This window comes from Canis aureus, chromosome 22 (genome assembly GCF_053574225.1).
Source record: "Canis aureus isolate CA01 chromosome 22, VMU_Caureus_v.1.0, whole genome shotgun sequence".
Taxonomy (NCBI): domain Eukaryota; kingdom Metazoa; phylum Chordata; class Mammalia; order Carnivora; family Canidae; genus Canis; species Canis aureus.
Window position 1 is genome coordinate 25,700,433 of NC_135632.1, and position 22,761 is coordinate 25,723,193.

Sequence of the window (22,761 nt, forward strand, 5' to 3'; positions counted from 1 at the left end):
AACCCCTCAATGCCTACATTTTACAAAAAGCTCTGCATGGTAGGTACAGTGTAATCTTAGTATTATTCCTATTACATAGGTGGGAAAACTGAAGCACAAGAATATTAACAATTCAATCACGGTCACAGTCAGTAGTGGTACAGCTGGAATGTACTTCCCATCTTTTAAAAACTTGCTCACATTGTTATGATTCTTTCATTCTAAGAAATGCTGAATCCCTCCTTCAACCAAGGGAAAGTGAAAGAATTAACTTCAACCACTACAATTTACTTTAAAAGCTTCATAATTTTATAATAATCTGCAATAAATAGTTAGCTTTTTTCTCATATTACTTAAAATAAGTAGACTAGCTGTGCATGTGTGTATTTAATGTACAAACTCTGAAATTCTAAAAGACTTCATCAAAACATATAATGTGACCATTACAAAGGAAGGAAAGAATCTATTCTGTAATTCCTAATCCTTCAGCAATATTCAGCATATCTTCTGTGTGTGTGTGTGTATATATATATATATATACTTAAAACTGAAATATGACCAATGTCCTAAGTTTACACTAGAACTGTATAATGCAGATCTCTTTAAGAAATTCTCATGTCATTATAATAGTGGAGTGCTAGATGAACTTTGTAATATCTATCAACATTTGATTCCATAATTTGTATTAATTTTTTCAGGCAAACAAGCTATCCAACTGGCAATTTATCTCAAAGAATTTTCAAACCTTTGGAAGCAGTGTGTGCACAGGAGGGAAAACAAAACAAAATAAACCAAAGCCAGCAAACCTAAGTGAACAAACAAGGTAGGCCCTGGAGTCAGAATGGCCTGAGCTGAATCCCACTTCTGCCAGTTACCACAGCAAGATTTAAGAGAAGCTATGTACCTTCTTGAGCCTTCACTTCTCAACTGAAAATGGATATGATATTACCTGTACCTGATAGGTCTATTGTACAGAATAAATACACTAATCTTTGTAAAACACCCATATAACATACCAGTATCTGTCATATATAGTCTATACTATATTTGGTGTTTTTATCTATGTACCTAGTTTTTATCTATGTACTAATTATTCTTCCAATCAGAAAAAAAAAAAAAGCACAAAAGTGTTTTAATAAAGGGATTCCAGGTTGTAATGTCTTTTCAAAATGTTCCCTATATAACATATCTTGATTTTTTAATGTTAGTCTTTTACCTACAGACAAAAAAATAAAAAAATAAAAACTAAACTGTGCTATAAATTTGAGTTCACAAAATGATGAAATTTGAAATATAATTACAGCTAACATTTACATACATATAGCAAGCACTATCTAGGCAGTTTTAAAACTAGTAAGTTCATACATACTAGTCATTTTCTTCTTAAAACCTTATGACATATGTAGTATTGAGCCTAACAGGCCATGGGGTTAAGAAATGTATCTAGGTCTCATAGCTAGTAAGTGGAGTCCTACAGGTGGCACTGGATTAGTATTTTTACTTTCTACGTGCTTACTGATATAAAAATATTCTAACATACTAAAACAAACAAAAACCCCCAAAAGATTCAGGTTACCAACTGAAAAGTCCACTTTAAGACATGTTAGAAAGGAGGAGAGTACATTTATTTCTCTCTGAACTGGGGAGACAATGGGTAGATTTTTTTTTCAAGTCACCTTAATTAATTTTAGACCAAATTAAGAGTTTCCTTTTTTTTTTTTAAGATTTTATTTATTTATTCATGAGAGAGAGAGAGAGAGAGGCAGAGACACAGGCAGAGAGAGAAACAGGCTCCATGTAGGGAGCCCGATGTGGGACTCGATCCTGGTTCTCCAGGATCATGTCCTGGGCTGAAGGCGGCATTAAACCCTGAGCCACCCAGGCTGCCCAAATTAAGAGTTTGAAACAAAAAATAAAGATCAAAACTCTAAGAGTTGGTTTCACAGGTGACCATAAACAGCAGCAAGTAAGCCAAACATATTCCTTTTACATTTAAATTTTAAATCAAATTATTTGGGCTATTTTATCTCACCAAAATTTCTTCTTTTTTAAAAAATTAAATTCAACTAATTAACATATACTATATTATCAGTTTCAGAGGTAGAGGTCAGTGATTCATCAGTCTTATAGCTAGTGCTCATTACATCACATGCCCTCCTTAATGTCCATTACCCAGTTACCCTGTGCCCTCTCCCCTCTAGCAACCCTGTTTCCTATGGTTAAGAGTCTCTTATGGTTTGCCTCCCTGATTTCTCCTTGTTTTATTTTTTTCTCTCTTCCCCATGATCCTCTGTTTTGTTTCTTAAATTCCACATATGAATGACATCATATGACAATGGTCTTTCTCTGACTTATTTGGCTTAGCATAGTACCCTCTAGTTCCATCCATGTTGTTGCAAATGACAAGATGTCATTTTTTGAAGGCTAATATTGCAGTGTGTGTGTGTGTGTGTGTGTGTGTGTGTATACACACATATATATTCCAGTAATAGTACTATTCCACCCGAATAGTAATATTCCAGTGTGTGTATATATATATTGATAGACATCTGGGCTCTTTCCATAATTTGGCTATTATAAACATTGGGGCACAGGTGCCCCTTCAGACCACTACATTTGTATCTTTGGAGTAAATATCCAGTAGTGCAATTGCTGGGTCAAGAGTAGCTCTATTTTCAACTTTTTGAGGAATCTCCATACTGTTTTCTAGAGTGGTTGCACCAGCTTGCACTCCTACCAAAATTTATTCTTATTCAGGCAAAGTGGGAAAAGATGTGCATTTAAGTGATACAACCAAAGCAGTAGGGCTCATGTTAATAAACGAGATTATAAAAACCAGACCTATAATGCTTTTTCATTCATTTTAACCCTATGTAGTAGTTTGTAAGATAGCCAATTTAAAAACCTATTAATAAATAATTGAATTATTTCAAGCCTAAATTCACATTCTAATTTCTAGTCATCCACAACTTGATCAGGGACAGAAACACCAAAAGGGAGAACGAGGTAGAAGGAAAAGATGAAGCAAGGAAAAAGAGATGACTTGATAAAGAGAACATGAGGGTTACAAGTATAATTTTTTATAATAAAAGGCAAGTGTCAAGTGTCAAAGCCTTATTAGCTCCTTAATGAAGCAACGATTTTATAGGCATAGATTTGATAAATATTTATATATATAGATAATTTTTTTTGAAAAAAAATCAGGAATGAAGAAATATTGAGTGAATATACATTCTTACTGTTTGAAAACACATGGCTATTAATAATTTTTATATAATTTCAGAGCTGGAAGGTATCTTAGAGGTCATTAACATGGAAACTGTGTTCTAAAGGCACTTGGCTATAAGATTATTGGACAATTGCATATAAATGGGATGTCATACACCCAGGCAAGATTAAGGCAACTTTTTAGGAAATCTATTTCTAAACCAACATCCTAGTCTTGTAGCCATTAAGTCTACTTAACCACTGGAGTCAGGTATGTATGCACTCACATATGAATCAAATGATCATCATTAAATTATATTAAATATTCATGATTAAATGGCACTGAATAAAAGAAATAAGCCTAATTTTTACCCCTTAAAGACAGCCCTATAGAAACTAAAACAGAGGTTACAGTTAATGATATCGGTAAGCCATGATACTTAATATTTAACACACAATGATGATTTAACTACAGTCACTTGATCATAACAGGTCTCATACAGACTAAAAAATTTGGTTGTGATCTTTTGAGAAATGTTAAGATCTAATCTTCATTAAAAATTACTACTAGGCATTTGAGGAAACAAGTAACAAACTTCTTTCCTTCATAAGAGTTTAGATATTGTTCTAGTTCCCAATAATCCAAACAGCTGGAATTCTTCAAATTTAGTATCAATAAATTTTTCATAATTATTTAAAATCTTAAAACTTTAGTAGGTGATTTGACTAAGAACTGGAAGCTTTAAATGTATATTCTTAGAAGAGGCATTTTAAATGTAAGCATATAATAGGAGTTCTTTATGATACCTCAGGTCCTTTCCTTCCTTAGATGTGATATCTATGAATTCTTCCTATAGCTGAGAGATGGTAATTCAGATCAATGACCTAATTATAGATGGACCTGCTGCTACTGCAGCTATCAGATGAGGTCAGTGGCATCACTAAAGGTTTCTCTAAAATTAAGAAATATAAGAAAATGTGAATGACAATGTGAAAGACACTGGCTCATGATACTCAAAAAAAGAAGTTGAAATCTTAAGTAATTAAAGCTTTGAAAAAAACATTTTAAGTTTAAATGTTCTTACTAACCCTAAACAGTTCAATTTTATTTGTGGTTTTCTTTTCTTCATAACACAAGATATAGACTGGTAAATACTTAAAGAATGAATAAATGAATTAAAACAGAAACAATCAGGGAAGCATCTTGGAAAAACTAAGATGATGATTACACATTGTAAAATAGTGTTGTTCAAAACTGTGGCTGAATGCGTGTGGTTTTGCACAGAATTATATAGTGAAAGTAAATTTATTTTGGCTCCAGAATTTTCACATATTTCTAAAATTTAAATGCTCATTCCTGAAAGTGTTTGTAACCAAAAAAACAAAAAACAAAAAAAACAACTATTCCTTATACATAACATTTTTTTTCCTTATACATAACATTGAAAATGGTCTTTCAATTTTTATAAAACTGGAAAAAACTTCAAAACAGAAAAGTTCAAAGATTACTGTGAACATCCATATACATACCACCTGGATTCTACCACTAAGATTTTACTATATGCATATCATCATATATCAATCTCTTCATCTACCCATCCACCCAATTATCTGATGTTTTTATTTTTATTTTTTATTTTTTAATTTTTTTTTCTGATGTTTTTAAAAGTTGCAGATATGACTACATATTATCTCTAAACACTTTAGTATGCTTATCATTAACTATGGCTCAACATCAGTTTGATTTGTTACCTCCTAAGGGAAAATCTACATGTAACAAAGTGTACAAATCTTAAGTGTGCCATTTCATAAGTTTTGACAAACATTTATATAACACAAAGCCTATCAAAACACAGAATATTACCATCACCCCAGAAAGTTTTCATCAATCCCTCCTCACAGAGGCAACTGTTTTTTCTTTTTTTTCCAACTGTAGAATCTGGAATCCCATATAAATGGAGTTTCAATTGTTCTAGAACCTTATATAAGTGGGACTAGTATTTATATTCTTGTATAAGGCTTTTTTAAGATTCACCTGTGTACCTGTGTCAATCAGTAATTTGTTCCTTTTTATTGCTGAATGGTATTTGCTACTGATACTGTTTTAAACAGCAAACTCCTAAACACTACAGTATGGATTCTGATTTTATTTCATACCTTCATATTGACATCAGCCCCATTGCCTACTAGAAGCTCTAAACACAATGCTCCATGTGTTGATGCAGCAGCAAAGTGTAAAGGAGTAAATCCTTTTTCATTCTTTTGATTTACATTAGCACCACAGTCTATAAGTTCATTCACTACAACATCTTGTCCATTGTAGCAGGCTACATGAAGAGGTGTATTTCCATAGGCATTTGGTTCATTCATCTATTAGAAGAAAAAAATCTCAATGTTAAAATAGTCTTGCTACAAAAATGAGACCCATTTTAGCGATGTTGTGATTGCAATCAAGTTATTAAAATGAGAAAGACTAAATACACAGATAAAGTTTGTAATTCTGAAGTCCTTTTAAAATAATGAACATTAATAACAGCATTTTAGGTCAAGTAGATTTTGTACATTCAAGAAATCATGACAAATGAACACAAACTGAAAATTCCGAGGTATACTGAATAACATGCTTATTTTCAGCCTTTATGTTTACATTGAGAAGAGATTAAAGTTGGTAACGAAGATCAGGTTTTTAAAAAAAATAAGTGACATCTTTTTCTATTTCATTTTTGCAAGAAAGTCGGGCTGTAGATATTTTCCAGCCTTACATGTTAACATTTTACCAGAATGAATGTGCTTAAATGAATATGCTCAATACTGCGAAGTAATCCTGGAGGAATTTTCTTTCTCATTGTTTCTCACAAAATAAAATTTACACAAAACTTTTGTGTAAAGAATTTGACCTATGCCCAATGCACTGTCTGGCTCTCACCCTTGCCTTCTGGGAGGTAATCTATGGCATACTTGATAGGAGTGTCCTTGTTTAAGGTGGGAGCTAGCTACACTGGATCTTAGAGTAGAACTGGCCACAGACAACAGTCTGGGGGTAGGATGTGACCATATTGCATAAACCAAAGATGTGATTTAGGGTGCGGGCTTTGGAGCCCTCAGTTATCATAGTGCACTTGGAAACTGAAATCAACCATGTGGGCAAGTGATCAATCAATCACACCTTTCTCAAGAGCTCCAATAAAAACTCTGAAACAAAGCTCAAATGAACTTTCCTGGTTGGCATTACTATGTGTGTATTGTCACACACTGATGCTGGAAGATTAAGAAGTCCTAACTCTATTGGGGAGAGAACAATAAATGCTCTCTGTTTAGAATACTCCTGGACTGTGCCCTAAGTGTTTTTCCCTTTGGCTGATCTTAAATTGTACATTTTTTTTGTATAATAAATCATGAGTATAATATCGGTCAGTGAGCTATTTTTAAAAGTAGGCTCCATGTCCAGCATGGGGCCAATTAAGAGCTTGAACTCACAACCCTGAGATCAAGACCTGAGCCAAAATCAAGAGTCAGACACTTAACTGACTGAACCACGGAGGGCCCTTCAGTGAGGTTTTTGAATCCTTCTAGTGATTTATCAAACCTGAAGGTGGTTTTGGGGCATGCCTCAACCTTGTAGTTGTTCAGAAGTAAGGGTGGTCTTGTTTGGAGACTGTGCCCTCTAACTCTGAAGCTGGCCCCAACTTATCACAACTCTATTTAACATTTTCTTTTCTGACATCCCTGGTAACAGAAATTCAAGAAAGTGAAAAAATTACACTTAACTTTACTCAAAGTACCTAGATTTCATCATCAATAGCTAGGAGACATAGACTAGATTCTCCCTCAAAGTCTCCAAAACTTTGAGAAATCAAATTTAAGTCACTCACATTATGGTAATTCGTTATGGAAGCCTTGGGAAACTAGTAAATCATGCAATTGGAGGCCACCATGTCACTAAACAGCTCTAAGTCTGACCATGTATTCCAAAGAACGCTGTGTCACCAGTTTACAAATGTTATTTTACTGTTAATAAACAAATTTTAAAAACTGCACCAGAATGAATGTGGAACAGTAGTCATTAACAAGGATGCCTCATTTATCTAGATGAGGGGTACTGTAAAGCATTATGCTAACTCTGGTGAACAGCTAGAGAAAATGCTGAGAAATAAAACATCTGTTTGTACTCTACAAGACCCTACCTAACAACATGTCTTGATTTTTTTGCAGTATCTCATAATACTGACATTTTCAGTAACTACTTGTTTGCTTTAGGCAAAGTGCTTCATATAATCCTTAAAGTAAGAGTCTTATATTCAGCTCTCCAATTCTGCCTTACATTCCTTATTCAACCAGACTACCACCTACCTTTTTCTTTTGTTTTGCAGCTGATCTAAAGCCCTCCCTCTAGCAGAGCCTAAAACTCTTCTCTTTCTAATTTGCTCTTTTTAATCTGTTTTGAAGAACTAGATGAGTTGGTCAGAACTGTACCTAAAATAAGAGTAAATATACTAAGAAGGGTATAAAAGCACAAGTGCTTAAAGGATGGCCTGTGAAAGTGACAGGTATTCTTAGCTATCTCAATTCAGGAATCAAAAAGTCAGAACCCTCCTAACCAAACAAATTTATATAGTAAGGAACACTTAGAGTTGATTGGCAAGAAGCCTCTGGTTTTCCTGCCAAGCTCTTGCCAATATCCTGTAATGTGCACTGCTAGAGTCATTTAAAGGGAGTATTAAACTGAGCAAATAAGACTACTAGTAACCTAGCTACTTAGGAAAATAACCCAACTGTCTGATCTGCTGGTTTCCACAGCTAAAATGGAGCTACAGGGCTTGGATTGTGATGAAAAAGACAGATTTGTATTGTTCATTTACCTTTGAAATGTCCTTTACCTTTTAATATACTTTGACCAATTACATGATCAGATAGTAGCGCACTATATATTATATAAAGAACTACAAATATCTAATTAAAAGACAAAAATATTATTGTATAAAATTATCTGTAAAATTTGAAATAACTTCTGCCAAAAATGAAATCACAAACGTATAAAATGCCCCCTTCATTTATACTGCTCAATCTATAAACCTACATCAACTCCAAGATCCAGAAGGTACTTGACTACGCTGATCATCCCACTAGAGGCTGCTGCATGAAGAGGTGTATAAGACTTCTTATCCTTGCATGTCACTTCAGCTCCATGTGCCACAAGTAATTTCACTACTTCAATGTGACCTGAAAATGTATTTATGAGAAAATAATGAGCATAGGAAAATATGAAATATAATCTTGAATAGCTTCTTTAAAAGGTAAAAATGCAAATTAAATAATGCAGAGATCACCAATAAATCAAGTTATAACCAGAGAAAGGATGGAAGAAAAAGAACTCAGATAATTTTGATAAATGTTGATAGAGGTAACTAATTGAAAATAATATTTGATTATTTTATCCAGTGACCACCTTTTGTCTAGATAATCCTCCTTTTGTCTAGATCTTGTTTTCAAGGTTGTTTAAATACATTCTCAAGTTCTGAAGTTTCTTATGCCCAATGTTACACATTAGTTTATGTTTCTCTTTAACATTCCTTGGTGGAATCTTCTACTTGAAGATCTGGGAGTGGCTTGGGGATGTTTCTTAAAAATGTTAGGTCTTTAGTAAATGTAGTTAAAAACTTATTTTCCTCTATTATAATTTCTACAATGTCCTTAACCAACTTAGTTTGCTACCCATTTTTATTGGGATAGGGTTATATATGTTGTGGTTAATCAATTCCTCAATCTCAGTGGCTTAACTAGAGTTTTCTTCTTATCAACACTAAAATAGCTTGGCAAGAGGGGTCTGTTCAGTCACTCAAGGACACAGGCTCATACAATTGACACCATCTTGAACATGGCCAGTCACTGTGCCAAAAGGAGGAATAGACTGTAGAATCTCAAATCAGCAATTAAGTGCTCTGGCCTAGAGGTGATGTTGCTTTCAATTCACTAGTCAAAAATAGTACCAGGCCCTACCATACAAATAGGCCAGGAAGGGAAACATGTATGCCAAGGTGGGAGAACCACTATTCTCCTTTTATATTTTTTGGTCTTTGTAAGATTAGAAGATTAGAAGATTAGATTATATACAGTGCTTTCTCCTTCTTCCACAATGCTTCCCACCTCTGTGCCTTTGTTCATGGGATTCCTTCATTGCATGAAATGGTTTGCTTGAATATTTCTTTCCAAGCATTGCTACTAATCCTTCAAGGCCTACATCAGTTCCCATCTTCCCCAATAAACCCAGTCATCTCTCTTTTCTAGAAACCATCTAAGCCAAAAGCACCACATATTTGTAAAATACTAATAAGTATATAATACCTTCTGATGGGTTTTTAAACTTGGAATCATTATTTAATGCCTCTAATTACTTTTATGTAGTAACTTCCCAAATATATTATCTTCAAAGGCAAATATTGTATGCTCTTATGTTCCACAGGGCTGAGAACAGTGTTGTATACAAAAGAAGTACCCAATACGGGATCCCTGGGTGGCGCAGCGGTTTGGCGCCTGCCTTTGGCCCAGGGCGCGATCCTGGAGACCAGGGATCGAATCCCACGTCAGGCTCCTGGTGCATGGAGCCTGTTTCTCCCTCTGCCTATGTCTCTGCTTCTCTCTCTCTCTCTCTGTGTGACTATCATAAATAAATTAAAAAAAAAAAAAAAAACTCTTAAAAAAAAAAAAAGAAGTACCCAATAAATAAATTACATTGTTACATTAAATAAATTGCTCATGACATCATTTTTTAAATATCCCTTCATAGGGAACAAGTATATAAAATTAATTACTGGGTGCCTGGGTGGCTCAGTTGGTTAAGTGTCTGCCTTCAGCTCAGGTCATGATCCCAGAGTCCTGGTACTGAGTTCCACATCAGACCCCCTGCTTGGCAGAGAGTCGGCTTTTTCCTGTACCCCTCGCCCCTGCTCATGCTCTCTGTCACTCTTCTCCCTCTCGCAAATTAAAAAAAAAAAATCTTTAAAGAAAAATACAGTTAGTAACTATAAAAATGAGGCTTTCAAACACAGGACTCACTCCTTGACAAAATAAAGGCAGGATACAAGATGCTCAATCAAGCAGATTTCGTCGTTTATATGTAAATTACCAATTAAAACGGATACTTTCAGTTATTTTTTCCCCCAATCTCATTAAGAAATATCTACTATATTTTTAGGAAAAAATCAAAGGAATATCTATCAAATACTAGGTGCCCAGGCAAGCATAATTATCAGATAAGATTATTAACTGGTATAAAAGATCACTCAATATACATTACTGATTATGACTCTATAAAGGATAACTACTTGCATTTACTGTAATACAGTCAAAATTAGTACCCAAGAGGCTCACCCATAAATATAGCTTTTCAACTGGGCAATGTGTATTATTAACTAATATGCCAAAAGAAACAAAGCTTTCTTGATGTTTAAGACTAGAAGGCTCAGGGACCCCTGGGTGGCTCAGCACTTGAGTGTCTGCCTTTGGTTCAGGGCGTGATCCCGGAGTCCCAGGATCGAGTCCCATGTCAGGCTCCCTACATGGAATCTGCTTCTCTCTCTGCCTATGTCTCTGCTTTTTTCTCTTTCTCATGAATAAATAAATAAAATCTTAAAAACAAAAACAAAAAAAGACTAGAAAGCTCATAATACTGGAAAACTGTTCAAAACCAATACATCATTCTAAGTAAATAACAGAGATCATATTAATTGTGTGTATAAACTAGTAGATTCTAGGAAGTATGAATTTTTCCTAATACCAATAAAACTTGTTTCTTTAAAGATTTTATTTATTTATTTGAGAGAGAGCGAGAGAGAACAGAGAAGGAGGGAGGCGCAGAGGGAGAAGAAGACTGCTGAGCAGGGAGCCCAACACGGGGCTGGATCCCAGAATCCTGACCTGAGCCAAAGGCAGAAACTTCACCGACTAAGCCACCCAGGTGCCCCCAAACCAATAAAACTTTATTTGGAAAGCAGCTATGCGTAGGCAAATTCACAATCTTAAAATTGACAAATATTTATTTAGTCACATTTCATAAATATGGATAAATTCCTTTACTGGACTACTGAAAATGAAAAAGGTACTTCTCCACAGCCAGTTTGGGGTGACTTATTTAAAAGAGAAAAGGGAAGAGAGTTCTAGAATGAAATAAATGATATTGTTCTAGTAGGTGGACCCTTGGCAGAACAAGTATATGTCTTTCTTGTCAATTTATAGACTGATGCTACCAAAAGGACTAGATTTCATTTAATTCATCTAGGTGTAGTTTTAGAAAATGGCATCCATTAGATGTGCATGCTATATGTAATTTTACTTGGAAAATTCCCTACATTTTTCCTCATGAATGCGTAAAAAAAAGTAAAGTGAGCTATGTTCACAATTTGTAAGCTTTTACAAAAAAGGAAAGGAGAGAAAAAAAATACCATTTCACATTTATTCAAAATTATGCTCTACTTTAAAAAGAAATAACATGAGTTGCTAATCAAGGTAATATTTATTCAGCACCTTCTATGTCAGAGTCAACACGGTAAGATGATTTTGAGGTAGAAGTTGGCTGAATATTGCTGAAAGTACTGAAACCAACAAAAAAAAGATAAATGTGTAAAAGGGATCTTAATAGAGGTTCATGGTCAGAGCAAACATGGGGTAGGGAGGAGGAAATGATCAACTCTTTGGGGATAGAGGCATTGCTGTGAAACACTAACAGATAATTCATTAACAGCATAAGGATAAATGGTAACGCCTACCAGAAAAGTAAGGGGAACTTCAACCAAGGGATAGGAGACAAGGGCAAATAAGGAAGTTTGTGAGAAATAAAGTATAAGACTACATGAAATTTTACTATCTCTTACACTAATATTGACAGATTTTCTCAGTACAACATAGAGGGGACAATGACTGGACTTCTGACTAGTCTATTAGACCAGTCAATTGCTCCCTACTTTAACATGTTTAGCTCTGTTTAATCCTGAATGCCTGTGGAACAGTTTTATTTTTTTTTATTTTTTTATTTTATTTATTTATTTATTTTTTTTGTGGAACAGTTTTAGAAGCTATGTGTCAATACTCCTCTTTTTCCATGCTGAATGAGACAGGGAAAGAATCATAAATCCTCAGTGTCTATGTTCAGAATTTAATTAAGGTCCAAGAAACACAAAATATCTTTTTTAATCCACAACTGGCCTGAAAAGCAACACTGTGCATCAAGAAAAACAAAACCATTGGAGGAGGCCTCCTGATATATACACACACAGCTATTCTGGGAGTCCAATTAGAGGCAACCTACAAAATCCTCTGGCCTTCAACTTCATGAAAACAGCTGCTTGCTTAAATCTTAATTTTGGAGGTAAAAGACCTGATGCATTCTGGTTTGTGTTTAAACCGTTTAATGTTAGATGTACAGTTTAAAATTATGCAGACTAGCTGCTCCTAAAGTGTTTGGGAGGATAAGCTACACAAGATATTCAGAAAAGTCCCCAAGACTTAAACTATGAAAAATGTACAGACTGAGAGGAGGGGACCTGAGAATGCTACAGGAGACTTGCTTCTGGATGTTTTACCTCCAAGTAACAGAAGAAAACTGCCTATGATATAACTAGAGGCATAAATCTTTGGTGTGAGAACACCAGAAGCTCAAAATGCTCAGCTTTTGGGTTTCAAAACAGGATATCTGAATAGGATATTAACTTTCAGGAATTTTCATTTTTATATTCCTTTACAATCATGCTAAAGGTCAGACATGTAATTCAATATGGATTCTAATGCTTTTGGTTTTTCTATTACAGGCAAAAAAAATTTCCTGGACCTTGGAGTTATCCATGTAACTGGTTTGAGTTCATTTATTTTCTTCCACTATATTTTATAATTTTATAGTTTTAAAACTTAATAATTTTCCATCATATCTTCCTTTAATCTTTTATTTTTATGTGAGAGACAGGAAAAGATAAAACCAAGAGCAGGGAGTACTCAGGATAAGTTATGCCTATAAGAAGGCTAGTGAGAGGTCTTTCTAATCAGGTAGTATGATTGGTAAATCAGGGAAGGACTGCAGTATTATCAAAAGAGATCGGTCCATATGTGATTTTTCTTAAGCCAGAGGAGCCAAAATAGCAGAAGCAGAATTATAATCTTTAGCAAGGAAGAGAAAAACTCTGAGGCTCCATGGCTTTAAAGGGAGGAGTTGGTCTTTCAGTTTTATTTTGAAAAACTTGAGAATGAATGTCTGTATCCATGTCTTTCTCCCAAAGGTACAACCCTGGCTTTGTAGGAATTGCAAGGTTCATGGCAGGCTGCACTTCCTCTACACTTAGAGATTTATTTCTACATGCATGGTCTTAGCATCCACAAGCCAATATTCTACTCTGCTCTTTGCGTGCTCTTAAAAATATCTTGAGGAATGCTCAAGATCTGCCTGCTCTCTGGCTTTCCAAGTTACCTCAAGAACCAATTAATGTTTTTGTTAGTGGTCTGGTCACAAAGTTGCATGGTTTTGGATGGACTAAAACCTTGGGGTGGAATACCCCAAGACTGTTTTCCCATGAGCTCTGTTAGATTTATCTATCTATCTATCTATCTATCTATCTATCTATCTATCTATCTATCTATCTATCTATCTATTTATTTAATGATAGTCACAGAGAGAGAAAGAGAGAGAGAGGCAGAGACATAGGCAGAGGGAGAAGCAGGCTCCATGCACCGGGAGCCCGATGTGGGATTCGATCCTGGGTCTCCAGGATTGCGCCCTGGGCCAAAGGCAGGCACCAAACCGCTGGGCCACCCAGGGATCCCTCTGTTAGTTTTAAAGTGCAATTTTACAAATCTTAAGACTTTTCAAGAATGTATGTATCATGTTACAGCAGAGAAACCTATACTCTAAGCCTTAATTTCTTTCTGTGAGATTACTGTTGAAGAAATCAAGCACGATGATGCCTATTCAACTCAACCCAGTGGTGGCCCAAAATAACAGGCTTCCTAAAGCACCTTCGTTAACTTCAACCTTAATACTCCCATAAAAACAAGGATGGAGGGACACCTGGGTGGCTCAGCGGTTGAGCATCTGCCTTCGGCTGAGGTCGGATCCCACAATCCCGGGATCGAGTCCCACATCCGTCTCCCTGCATGGAGACTGCTTCTCCCTCTGCCTGTGTCTCTGCCTCTCTGTGTCTCTCATGAATAAATAAATAAAATCTTAAAAAAACAAACAAAAACAAAAACCAAAAAAAACAAGGATGGGCTTTTAGTAAACAACTTAAATTATGTTTCCCAGACTTGTGTCTAGGGTGTCTCTCCCTTTAAAAATAAACAGAATTATTTTCAAATAGCCTTTAGAAGCAGACCCAACACACTCCTGGTTCTGGAAAACCTCTCCCATACCAGGCTGGTTCCACTTAGGCAGCAAATTTAGATATGGTGTAACTTCCCACTATCCTAAAAAACAGATGTTATACCATATGCAAGAACTAAAATGTACTAATTTTCCTGAATATTATCGGGTCAGAAAATTAAATTTAAAACATACATACCCATATATGCTGCCCAATGAATAGCCCGTCTATCTTTCTTGTCAAAAGCATTAATATTGGCACCTCTAGACAAGAGTAGTTTGACCATCTGTAATAAAAATAAACAGCTTCATCAAAATTTAGAAGTAGAACTATTCATGTATATATCTTTTATGATGACAACTCATCTCAATCTTTCTGGAACTGAATTTCTGCATTTGTAGAAAAGAAGGAGCTAGATTAAACCTTGAAGACCCTTTAACATAATTTAATAAATAATAGGACAAAATAATGAAAAAAAAAAGATTCACAATGCGTGCTTTTGAAGTCAGGTATCAGTATCTTTTAAAGATGCTACTTTGTGTCCTTTTTTATGAACAATGAAGTACAAATCTGGAAAGTCTAAAGATATTTATTTTTTTTATTTCTTTTAATAGCCTAAGGTGTTTTTAAAATGCAAAGTGCATTCTTATCCCAGAAATGTCTTAAATTTAATTCAAACACAAATGTACTATCTATAATATGGTTAGATCTGAAGGTCACTACACAGTCTGCTTACCTCATAATACATCAAGAACAGTATTTCTATTTCGTTCTAATCATATTTACAATAGCTTCCCCATAGGAAAGGGCATTCTAGGTTTCAAAAAAGAACACATCTGTGACCTTAATTGTAGTGAAGGCAAGGATTCTTTATGTTGCAAAAAACCCCAGAGAAACAGTAAAAACACTGCAGCCACTAGCTCTCAACCATGCAATCCTGGGAATGTCTCTTTTATCTCTGAGTTTCTGTGTCTGCAACAAAAATGAAGGAATGGACAAGCTGTCCTCAAAAATTCTTATAACTCTGTGTTTTCTTCTTTCCTAAGCCTTCTATGTACACATTAACCCAACTCTTTGCTGTGAAACCACCTAACATTAGGTAATGCTTGTTGTATAATTAAATATTAATTTTCTTACATTTTTTTCTTTTGATGGTCTGTTACCAAAGAATTTTTGACTAAATGTTGATAATAAACTGTAGGAAATCTTTTCTAAACTCTGCTTTCCTTTGTTACTATCTTTCTGGGAGCACTATGAAACTGCTCTATCTTTCTGGATTATTTTTTCTACAACAACAGAACATACTTTTCACGTTGTGTATAGTTGGCAGTGTTCTTGGTCTTTCCAGGTTGATCATGAAATTCAAGTGCATAGGCTATATCTGATAAGTAACCTTTTAAATTTGAGAAATTTATATCATGAATTTTATCATGGAAAGAAATGTGAGGGTTTGCTAACGGCAAAATCAGGCAAAAATAAACAAGATGGGTTTTTGTTTTGTTTTGTTTTGCTATTACCACGGACTGAATAGCTAAAAAGGGTTAAATTCATTAATAATTGGGGTGGGGAGTGGCAGGATGAAGGGAGAGAGAATCATTGTCTTATTGGACACCACCTACCTCACCATGTCCACTAAAAGCTGCATGATGTAATGCAGTCCTCCCCGCTCTATCAGACACGTTTACATTACTTAGGAGAGGTACTAAAGCTTCAGCACACTTTACAGCTTTATTAGCAGCAGCTATGTGTAAAGGGGTTTGCCAATTTTTGTCTCGAGCGTTAACATCTGCAGAATGCTTCAAAAGTACCTGCACTGCTTCCTGAAAGATATGAAGATAAAAGTTACAAAAGACGAATGAGTTAACAGTTTTAGAAACTGTGTATATATTAAAAAACTAACATTCCCTGAGGAAATAAGAAGTCTGGTAGAACTTGCTATAATCAAGTGGGAATTTACTCAAGAAAACAAAATATTTTGAACTAAAGGCAGTACTACTCAGAGCCATTATAAGATATATTGAGACAAAATATTCCTTTTTGTTCTCCAATTAAAGGCATAAGAATATCAAAATGTCCAAGAAATAGTGACAAAAATTCTTTAAAAACATTCTTTAAAGGGGCGTCTGGGTGGGTCAGTCAGTTAAGCATCCTACTCTTGATTTTGACTCAAGTCATGATTTCAGGGTTGTGAGATCCAGATGAGTCTCGAGTCAGGTTCTGAGCTCACAGGGAGCTGAGGACTCTCTCTCTCTACTCCCACCCCACTCCACCACTCTCTCTTTAAACACACACACACACACACACACACACACACACACACACACACAGAAAACATTGCTCTCTTGTTTTTCTAGATAACATTAATTTATATTTAATAGTTTTAAGGAATAGCTTAAGTACTTTGCAATATATAAAAATTTAAAACATACTATTTCCCAAATTAGTATCCATTTTATTTTACAAATGGAAAAGTCACTAGCATCTAATTTATTAGAGAGAGAGAAAGAGAAATAGATACTATCATGTGAACTGGTGAGAAAGTTGGTATTAACAAGGCAATTTAAAAGCCTAGTATCCAAAGGGATTTGTTTTCCTGTAAGCACAAGGAAATCTTCACAACACATCTATGAACTGGACTCATGGCTAGATAGATACTAAGAAATCCAGTATGCTATCTACATTAAGCAATATAATCAAAACTAAACCTGGCAAAAAATTTCTCCTTGCAGTGATAATCCTATCTTTGGCAGACAAATGAACTAAAGCCTAGTAATAATACTGACCTTTGGTTTTCTTTCCTTTTTTATTTAAAAAAAATATTTTTATTTATTTATTTTAAGAGACAGAGAGAGCATGTGCAGGGGGAAGGGCAAAGGGAGATGGAGAGAGAATCCTCTGGTAGACTCCCTGGAGACCAATGTGGGGCTCCTCCCAGGACCCTGAGATCAAGACCTGAGCCAAAACCAAGAGTTGGGACTCTCAACCACCCAGGTGCCCCAGTGACCCTTGGTTTTCTTTAAAAAAGAAAAAAAAAAAAAAAAAAAAAAAAAGCACATGAAAAGTGTTCAAAGCAGGGACGCCTGGATGGCTCAGGGGTTGAGGGTCTGCCTTCGGCTCAGAATGTGATCCTGGAGTACCAGGATCTAGTCCTACATCAAGCTCCCTGCATGGAGCCTGCTTCTCCCTCTGCCTATGTCTCTGCCTCTCTCTCTCTCATGAATAAATAAAATCTTTTTTTTTTTTTTAAAGTGTTCAAAGCAAGAAGCAACTATCAACATGTAAAGTAGCAAGGAAGATTAAACAAAATACTATTATTTGTGATTCACACATAGTTTTTTAAGCAGTTCGAATAAAAATGATCGTAACTGAAATATGGGAAGTAGCATAAGTATTTAACAGGACAGACAAAATATTGGAGAGATGCCCAGTAATCTACCAATCTGCTAAGGAAGTCAGGCACCAAAGAAAGATAAATATATGGAGGCTTACTCTAGACCCCACAATTCTACTCTACTTATCTGCCCAGGAGAAATTTAAAAAAGACCCACCCATCCAAGAATGTCCACAGTCTTTTATTCATAAAAGCCAAAAACTAGAAGTGCAAGCTACTGTATATCTATACAATGAAATATTCCTCAGCAGTGAAAGGAATGAACAATTAGGTGCACACAGTATGGAAGAATCTCAAAAGTATTGAGTTGAAAAAAAGAATTCAAGACACAAGAGTACACACTGTATGATTCCATTAAGCAAAAATTATTCTACAGTGGAAGAAATCAGAATGGTGGCTGCCTCTGAGGAAGACTGACTGGAAAGGGACAGGACGTAACTTGTTGGAATGATGCAAATCTTCCATATCTTGATTGGGAAAAAAGTTACATGGGTGGATACAGATTTTAAAACTCAAGACTACACACAACATTTTTGCATTTACTGTAAATTATACTTCAATTAAAAAAAGGAATATGGAGAAAAGAATACAGAGAGAAAGTGGCACAAACACACCATCAGCCTTCTTCAACTCAAGAAGTATATATTGTGACTTGGGAGATAAAACTAACATTACACTGGGAAATGTTAGCCGGTATGTTGATAGACGAACTAGAAAATAATTAAAAACAAAATGAAGAATTTATAATTGGATAAATTAGGCAGACATTGCATACTATAGATGCTAGGCCTTAGGCCTGCCTTATTCATTCCCATTCTGGAATTCACAATGCAGACATTAAATCTTATGAGAAATCTGGAGAATACTTATTTTTCATTAGTAAGAAAAAGAAAAATCAAAACTATTCTTTTGTTTCACTGAAAAGCAAAAATAATTCCAGTTAACGGTAGGTAAGGGAAGGTAAGATGGCACCTAAGAAAGGCTATACACACAGTTATTAAGACCCTAGAATTAACAAAGACCAAAGTGAGAACCATGGGTTCACTGCTATGGACCGAACTGTGCTCTCCTGCCATTTTTATCTTGAAGCCCAACCTCCCAGCATACCTGTATTTGGAGATACAGTCTTTAGAAGGTAATTTAAGTTAAATGAGATGTAAGGGAGGCAACCTAATCTGGTAAGACTGGTAGCTTTTAAAGAAGAGGAAGAGAAAGACACTGCTTTCTCTTTACCACGTGAAAACACAGAAGTAGCAAGCCCAGAAGAGAGAGCCCTCATCAGAAATGGATGCTGCCAGGACTTGATCTAGGCCTTCTAGCCTCCAGACTATGAGAAAATAAATTTCTGTTCTTTAAGCCAGCCAGTCTATATTATTTTGTTATGGCAACCCAAGCTGACTAATATGTCCATCAGTTACTACTCAGAACAGTATGTCAGATCACAATAGCAGTGATATTTGAAAATTCAAAAAAAAAAAAAAAAAAAAGAAAAAAAATCTCTACAGATAAACCAAATCAAACAGGTAAATTAATCAATTTTTCTTTCTTTCCTCTCTCTCTCTCTCTGAAAGCATGAGAGAGGGGGAGAGTAGAAGGGTGGAGAGGGAAATAGAATCTTAAGCAGCCTCCACATCCAATGCAGAGCCTGACCCACAGCTCTACCTCACTACCCTGAGATCATGACCTGAGCCAAAAGCAAGAGTCAGACACCTAACAGCCTGAGCTATCCCAGGTGTCCCTAAACAGGCAAATTTCTGGAAATTACAAATCAATGAGCCTGATATCCTAACCTAATAAAATTCTAGATATTACTAGCACATTATACGCACTGAAGAATGACATAGGGATAATAAAGGGTACACACAGTTTTACTAATAGTAAATAATCACCATAGTAACTGCAATCCCAATTTTTCCATTATTTCCAATAAGAAATGCTGCAGGTGTGCCCTGACTTTGAAAAAACAGCTAATATCCTATGACACTGATTTTAGTAAGATTATGAAACACTCAGGGTCAATCTGGAAAAGTATATAGCACTAGCTGTGTCTCTGCCTTTTTAGTAATTCTTACAACTGATTTGAAGTCAGGCACAGGAAAAAGAAGGGCTAACACATTTGCAAATAAACTTAATACTTGGAAGGGCTGTTAATATCTCATGTAATAATATAAAGCTCAGTGTCTTGACAGAACTGAAATGTAATTCCTAAAGTTGAGTTAAAAAAGTAAATGTAGATGTGCCATGTAATATGGCTTCTTTAAAAAACAAGAAAAGAAAACCAAAACACACACACACACACTCATATACACACAAAGCCCTAATACTCAGAAATCAATTCATTCAGAAGAATACTCGGCATTTACAGAGAGCTGAATTGTCCACTCCACTAGAAGAATGGAATTCACAAATCACTGGTAGAGATGAAACAAGTTGGCCAGCTGATATGATGAGGTGTGTGGAAGCCATGTCACAGAGTGAGAGTGAAGGAGCTTAAGACATGTAACTGGAAGCAGCCTTTCTCAGTCTAGGTATAGTAAGGGGAATTAGCCCTAAGGCATCCTCTGTGTGAATTAATTTCTCCACAATGCTCTACAATGGTGCAGAGCCTTAGAGGATTAAGAGAACAAACAGTCACTATGATCACCCTGTATAGGGTTTGATTCTCTCATGGTATCTCAAAAGCATAAACGAAAGCTGCCTAAAATTTTGTCTTTTCCATTCCTCTCTGTGACTATATTTTTTTTATTACATGAAATGAAGTACAACTTTCTTTTGCTCTCAGGATGTAATAGGAAAAATTTTAAAAAGTCATAAAACTGATAATCTTGAGTAAGTTTCCTGCAAAAGAGTACTACATAGCCCAGCAATTTTTAGGTAGAAAGCAGACTTAAGAAACTTATTAAGATCACGGCTTTCTAACCTATAGCTTGCCCTCAAGTTCAGGCTATGTACACAGTTTTAAAAATTTCAGCTGTCAAGTCTTTGGGAGGAACCTGAAATCTTGCTCTAACATTAACTATTTTCTTTAAGAATTTTTGGTCTGTTTTGCAATCTTTACAAATATGCAAAGTGTTCCTTCTTAGGACTTAATTTGGGGGAAAAAAAAAGGACTTAATTTGGCAAAACTCCACCAGTCTTAAAAATTGTAATCCCAGGAGTTATACTAAAAAGTGGATAGGTCTGACTAATTTGTTAATAGGTTCCAAAGATACTAATGTTTATCTTCCTTAACTGCCCTGTTTACGGAAATTCTTTACAAGGGGGCTAATCACAAACTTAACATTACTATGGAATTTCAAACTATTTAGGTTAACGTCTTAGTTTTCATAATAATCCCCAGATCTGCCTCAAATCACATAGCCAGTTTCTCCAGATCCAAGCTCCACATTTCAATAGCTATAGCACACCACAAACTCAGATCCAAGGTAGGAAGTGTGCTCCAGTGTACCACCCACTGTTTCCTCTCTTCTCCTAGCTAGGATGCTACAGCTAACACTACACTGCCTCTGTCACATCATAGGGTTTGAAATCCTTCCCAGCCACTCTGCCCCTACATCTCTTCGCTTGTTCTGGGTTTGAGATGTAGTTCATAATGAGGAATACAAAGAAGAATGAATAGAAGAGTTCTTTGGGCACAATGCTTTTTAAGTTGTTGTTTTTGTTGTTGTTGTTTTTATGATAGTCACACAGAGAGAGAGAGAGAGAGAGAGAGAGAGAGGCAGAGACATAGGCAGAGGGAGAAGCAGGCTCCATGCACCGGGAGCCCGATGTGGGATTCGACCCCGGGTCTCCAGGATCATGCCCTGGGCCAAAGGCAGGCGCTAAACCGCTGCGCCACCCAGGGATCCCCACAATGCTTTTAAAAAATGTACTTAATATATTTTACAAAAAGAGTAAGATGACAGAAAAAAAAAAAAGGTCTAGGTTTTGATTCCATCTCTACTACTCAAAAATTGAGTGGTTTCTGGCAAATCATTAACTACAAATCCCTCAAAGTATCTATCCTGCAAGGATCTCATGAGGCCTGGAAGATATGACAAACATAAAAATGAATGTTCTCCAAAAATGTCAGTTATCTTGAAGAACAAATAGTATACAGGGTTAGAAATAAGAAATTGTTCTTCCCCATAAAACACCTAACATTTTTAAGTTGTATATTTAGAACTGGCAAAATGTGAGATCACATCAGATTTTTGTAGCTAATTTCAGTGTTTACCTAAACAGTATTTCAATGAATTGTTACATACTGCTGACATTGTTTCTTGATCATGGTCAGCAGAACCTTTTGCAGCATGTCCAGGAGAGAAAAGACTGAGGAGGATTTTATAAGACAAAATAGTCTGTCTTGTAGGACATAGACAAGGAAGGTTTTCTATTCTCTGCACTTCAGATTCTCCAAGAGACCTTACTCAGTCACGAAAGAGAAATGGGAACACTTAACTTGGTTTATACAAATTTTAAAGTAAAATAACCAGTCTAGGTACTTTCATTTGCTTTTTCCTTCTTTTGCAAACAGAATTTGAATATGGGCTCATAGGCAAACCTACTTAATGTTTTCATATACAGTATATTTACTAAGAGAAATTTCATACCTCACTACAAGATGCAACTGCTCTGTGTAAAGGTGTCAACCATTTGCTGTCTTTGGCATTAACTCTAGCTCCTGCAACAAGAAGAAAAAAATAAATTGAAATAATTTGCATAAAATATTTTAAATAAATCTCCTGAAATATTAATTATATATAGTCCAAATTGGATAAGTAACAACTGAAAAAGTAGTACTTTATTTTTTATACTTCCTGCTAATAAATTACCATTACATTACAAAGCAAAACTATCCAATAA

General features: G+C 35.4%; 1 protein-coding gene across 14 annotated transcripts in view; it reads right to left on the bottom strand.

The window, feature by feature from the left end:
- The window catches only part of ANKRD28 (ankyrin repeat domain 28), a 204,309-nt gene that overhangs the window by 58,248 nt on the left and 123,300 nt on the right, over positions 1-22,761 (bottom strand). For 10 of the 14 annotated variants that reach the window (XR_013361277.1, XR_013361278.1, XM_077865245.1 and 7 more), the window contains 5 exons: positions 22,509-22,579; positions 16,145-16,345; positions 14,724-14,811; positions 8,264-8,406; positions 5,344-5,556 (listed from right to left, as the gene is read on the bottom strand). Coding sequence is in view for 12 of the 14 variants with exons in the window: in XM_077865245.1 (XP_077721371.1) it covers positions 5,344-5,556; positions 8,264-8,406; positions 14,724-14,811; positions 16,145-16,345; positions 22,509-22,579 (716 nt within the window). In the remaining 2 variants the exon portion in view is untranslated. The remainder of the gene's footprint in view (positions 1-5,343; positions 5,557-8,263; positions 8,407-14,723; positions 14,812-16,144; positions 16,346-22,508; positions 22,580-22,761) is intronic. The other 4 variants (XM_077865251.1, XM_077865250.1, XM_077865252.1 and 1 more) reach the window with 1 other exon arrangement.